Source organism: Vanessa cardui, chromosome 3, assembly GCF_905220365.1.
Source record: "Vanessa cardui chromosome 3, ilVanCard2.1, whole genome shotgun sequence".
NCBI lineage: Eukaryota > Metazoa > Arthropoda > Insecta > Lepidoptera > Nymphalidae > Vanessa > Vanessa cardui.
Genome location: NC_061125.1, coordinates 9440224 through 9445637, shown reverse-complemented (window position 1 = coordinate 9445637; position 5414 = coordinate 9440224). Strand labels below are relative to the sequence as shown.

At 31.0% G+C, this 5414-nt stretch overlaps 1 protein-coding gene across 1 annotated transcript; it reads left to right on the top strand.

Annotated features, from left to right (window-relative positions):
• Positions 1-781: 781 nt before the first annotated feature.
• Positions 782-3124, top strand: LOC124543925 (cuticle protein 64-like). Its single transcript, XM_047122252.1, has 3 exons — positions 782-924; positions 1419-1509; positions 2764-3124. The coding sequence occupies exons 1-3, from the start codon at positions 856-858 to the stop codon at positions 3024-3026; spliced, it is 423 nt and encodes a 140-aa protein (XP_046978208.1). The 5' UTR covers positions 782-855; the 3' UTR covers positions 3027-3124.
• The last annotated feature ends 2290 nt before the right edge of the window (positions 3125-5414 follow it).

Genomic DNA, 5414 nt, shown 5'->3' with positions numbered 1-5414 from the left:
AATAATTATTATTGTAATAAAATATTTAAAAAAAAGTTTAATAACAAGAAGAAAATCAATATATATATAATACAAATTGAAAACATAACACATTCTATATTTTTAATTAATACTGACGACTAATCTAATGTTACTCTTAAATTATTATTATTATTATTAGAACAATATTAATAAAGTTAAAAGAATATTGATATGTGAAAAAAGGAGCTAACATAACCTGCCCCTATGAAGGACTCTCATACGCGGCTGAAATAGCAGAAACATCATCAAAAGTAATTTATAAGATTATAAATTAATTAAAAAGTAAAGGCAAATGATACAACCCGTCAACTTAGTAGTTTTCCCACTTTCACCATTTACAATTTCCTTATATCTATATTATCTATAATTATATTATAAATTTGAAAGTAGCTCTGTTTGTCTGTCGCGTTTTGTCGACCAAGCCAATGAACCGATTTTGATGAAATTTGCTGTGTAGCAAACTTGAATTCCAAGGAGAGATATAGGCTACGTTTTTTGCCTACCAATGACAACCAACTTTCTAAAACGCGAGTAAAGTCGCAGGTGACAACTAGTTATTATACAATTTATAGTTTCGTTCTATTTTTATAACCAATAATATTAAGAATTAAAATAATAAAAAGATTATTTTGGCCAATCGAAACACAAAATAAACAATCATTTCATCATAGGCATAAAAAATATTAAAAATCAGATCATAACATTTATAATTATGCAAATGCAATACGAACAACGAAAAAGGATGGTACTAACAATTATGACGAATATTGCAATACGGGCATATAACGCATGCGCGATTCCGCTGAAAATTAAAGGAAATCGTCGAGTATATATATGGAAATATTAACACTAATCGACACACTTCGTCTGAAGAAATCAAGCAAAATGAACACCTTCATCACTGTGAGTATTTTATTTAAGGATTTATATTTATGGCAAAGAATCCGAATTTGATATATTTTTTTTCTTTTTCAAAAAGTATTTTCTATAACTTTTTTTATTTTAAAAAAAGTTAGGTTTGTTTTGAATATCAAGGATATTAGCTTTCAATTAAATATACTACATTCAAATTTCGAATTTGAATGCACTCCCTCCATGAAAATGTTAACTCATTCATCAAGTATTATACAAAATCCGATAATAAATTCATACAATAATTTAATTTCATAGCCGTTATAGAAAATACGAATGCGAAGATTAAAAAAAAATAGGATTCTTTATGCACAGATAAAAAATTTGTAGACATGAGTATTACCCATCCAATTCGAAAACAGAACAGGAACAATTTGCATTTTAATTCGGACGGATAATACATATATACCCGTAATAAGTGTCGTAGTCATACTAGTTCATGTTACTAATCTGTGTAACTGCTAATGTAATGTAAATAATTTCAGTTGGCTTGTCTGGTGGCTGTCGCCGTGAGCGCACATGCATCTGGATTGGGTTACGGTTACGGCGGCTACGGAGGATACGGATCTGGATACAGTATGAAAAATCCTATAACTTTCCAAATATCTTTACGTAATAAGTAAGGGGACGTGCAAATATGCCATCTGAGGCCAATAAGTCGCCAACACCCGTAGACATTGTTGCTGTAGGGAAAGTAGATAGTCCTTACAACACACCATTGCGTCACCGACTTTAGGAGCTAAGATGTTATGTCCCTTGTTCAGTTATACTACCTTCTTCACTCTTCAAACCGAAACATAACAATAACAACAACAACAACAACAACAGCCTGTAAATTCCCACTGCTGGGCCAAAAGCCTCCTCTGCCTTTGAGGAGAAGGTTTGGAACATATTTCACCACGCTGTTCCAATGCGGGTTGGTGGAATACACATGTGGCAGAATTTCTATGAAATTTGTCACATGCAGGTTTCCTCACGATGTTTTCCTTCACCGCTGAGCACGAGATGAATTATAAAGACAAATTAAGCACATGAATCAGCGGTGCTTGCCTGGGTTTGAACCCGCAATCATTAAAGGTTAAGATGGACGCGTTCTAACCACTGGGCCATCTCTACTTTTAAAACATAACAATATTAAGTATTGCTCTTTGGCAGTATAATATCTGATGAGTAAGTTACCCAAACCTGCGTGCACAAAGAGGGATTTAGATTAAATTTATCGTTTAGTGTGCAATTTTTTGCAGTACACGTGATAGTTTAATTTGAAAAAATATGGTGGTGTCAACTCTGATTCAATTCCTATCGATATAGCATTGCGTAAACTCGATTAAATTTTGATTAAATTTTGCATAGTTCAACAGGTTATAAATGAAGAATTCAAAGAGTTATATAATATTTTTTAACAGTAAACAATCATTTATTTTATATATTCATGTAAAACTATAGCAGAGCATTGTAAAAGAAGGCAAAAGGTTATCAAAATCAAATTCTTGCGTAACTGATTCCAAAATTCTGGGAGTGATAGGTTCCTCAAAAGATAACAGAGTAAAGATACTTACATATTGGAGATTTTGCGAACGGTTCCTCAAACATTAATTACCCATTGAATAAAAAGTGATAAGGATTCACTTTACAGAAAAAGCAAGATGGATAGAAATTCACATCATATTCTAGCAAAATGTAGTCTATAATCTTGATCTTTGATGTTAATTGGAAAACGCTAAACAGGGACGATCGTTGTATATTTGTTTTCGTTAATTTGAATTTTTTGCTAACTCAAAATAAATCTGTCTTTTTTTAATGGCATTAATATAACTCTTTTTTTTCTAGGTATTGCCTACAGTGCACCTATCTTGGCCCCGGCAATTTCCACCGCTAATGTATACAAAGCCGCTCCGATCCCTATTATAAAGAGCGTAGTCACTCCCATCATCAGCGCGCCAATCATTAAAACCGTGCCAATAGCCAGTTATAGTCTCGGAGGACTCGACGGCTACGGAGGCTACGGACTCTTGGGAGGCTATGGAGGTTACGGCCTAGGCTATGGCAAAGGTCTCGGCTATGGCTATGGTTATGGCTTAGGCAAGCACTAGGCGAATCAACGTCAATTTTATCTTCGGACGAAGTACCTGAACAACTTAAAGTAACATTCTTAATTGGTCAATGCACTGAATAAAGCATATATATCTTATTTTCTTGTTTTGTTTAATTAATTAATTGACTATATGAAAATAAATCATTACATAAATTAAAAACACCTAACTCATTACATATTTTCGGTAAACGTTGACTGCAAATATAATTTCAATGGCAAATTACTATTACGACAGTGCCAATAAATTTAAAATCATATTTATCAGAAAAAATACATTTTAGATAACAACCAAAATATTAAATATTGCACGAATTACCAAACACACGCAAAATGTTGTTTTAACATTGACCTCGAATAATAATTTTGGTTAATTTATTATTAGAACAAAAACAATAACAACTATCACAATACATTAAAAACTCAAGAACTGATACATACATGCAATATTATAAATATTTGTTGACCTCAAATAACAATACAATTTATAGATGATTATAAGACCAAATAAATAAAATTATAACAAAATGATTATTACTAATTATTATTTTTATTAATTATTTAAAAACAATATAAAACAACAATATTTGTTTTTAGCCCAGCAATTATTTAAAAACATTAAATATCAAATGAAATTTTATAGCAACTTAATTTTACATTAAAGAAAATAAATTAATAAATATAGTAGTAACTTCTAGTAGGCTTCATGTGTTTAAACTGATTATATATTTTTAGCATAATTTAATTGTAAAATGAAAAAACCCAGTAGTATTTTATTAATACCAAATGAAATGAGTGTTTTGTGGTTAACAATTTCAAAACTAGATTTTTTAATGAAAACTCTTTTTTCTTATTCATCTGTGCAATTTTGAAGAATCCACTTCGTATCTTACTCGTGAAAAGTTGACAACATTTAAGACTAAAGGTCATTTGGGTGCGTGTTTCCTATGCATTTTATAATTATTATTTTGACAATATTACAAAATTTCGTGTTTATAGTTTATTCTTACAAAATACTACTACTCGAATGAAGTCTACACTAGCGCCACTTTTTGAGTGTAATACGAACCAACTCAAGAGGTAATTCAGTAGAGGCATTCTCTAAGAAGGATGGAAAAAATATTAGGATTCCTTCATACTGCCATGTCTATCCTAAACTAAGATAATTAATAATCACGCACAAAACAACTTAAGTACAGGTATGTCATAGTCAATATAAATATATATACATATTCTTGAATCTATTATTTTCACTACGTATCGAGTAAAGCATTGTTTGATATTCGTTGACTTTCAATATAATAGTTTTATTATTACTCTGCAGGCGTATGCACTTGTCCAATCTTGACTTGACTTGTGGAAAGGATAAAGTCCGACATACAAACACACGCAGTAATATATAAAAGTACAAATAAAGAGCGCTGAAAGCGTATCAGGTGTATCTACTAACATTCTGATGCCAAATGGAATTATGACCGTCTTAACTTCGGCGCCTTTACATAGAATAAAATATTCAACAGACGTCGTATATTATGTTCGATTATTTATTATTTTTGTTACAAATTTCTACCGAAATGTAACATATGTGTTGTAAGTCTTGAAAATATACGAATTTAACTGACAGTTAGTTTGGATTGATTTTCATAATAATATGGGGTAATTTATATCTTAATTGAACTTCCAAGTGTTAGAATATAACGTTTTTTTGAGAATACATTTGCATACTGGTAAATGAACACAGTTAATGTGTGGAAAAAAATAATATAACTTGATCAGAAGATACCTCAGACCAACATAAAGCCTTAACACATCAAGTTAATAATAGACCAGTGGCTAGGGATTTTGCGTTCGACATAAATAAAATGTTTCCCAAGGTTTGCTAAGAAGAACTAATTTTTTTTTTCAGCAAAAAACTAAGATAATTTTTGCCACATCCGTTTTGATTTAATGAAATCCATCTACTGTGTGTATTGTTATTGTCAAGATGAAATTATTCAATTAAAATGAAATTATAGAATGGCTTAAGTTTAGTTTACATTCAATAGGCAACATCGATATCGCATCTGACAAATAATCTATGACGAGTCCATTACGCGGATGTGAACTGAAGATCGTGGAGGCGCTAATTGAAAAAGCAATTAAACCCGCCGGGAAACATCTCAGACCGGATCGATCATACCTTGATTAAATTTCAACTGAGAAATTTACCATGTTACCGTTCCGAATGAATGAATTTTTAACTCTTTTTAAATGGAAAAGGATTTTAATTAACCACAAATGAAGGCTGAGAGTTCGTTCGCATAAAGTTTTGACACGAAAGTACTGGTACCTTTACTGAGATTTTTTTTTAAATAATATTTGAATACAATTATGTATACACGATTATTAC

Excerpts from the sequence above, each read along its gene's own strand:
- LOC124543925 (XM_047122252.1), top strand. The coding sequence starts at position 856 with ATGGAAATATTAACACTAATCGACACACTTCGTCTGAAGAAATCAAGC. Across the intron at positions 925-1,418 it reads AAATGAACACCTTCATCACT|TTGGCTTGTCTGGTGGCTGT; the intron begins GTGAGTATTTTA and ends AAATAATTTCAG. Across the intron at positions 1,510-2,763 it reads AGGATACGGATCTGGATACA|GTATTGCCTACAGTGCACCT; the intron begins GTATGAAAAATC and ends TTTTTTTTCTAG.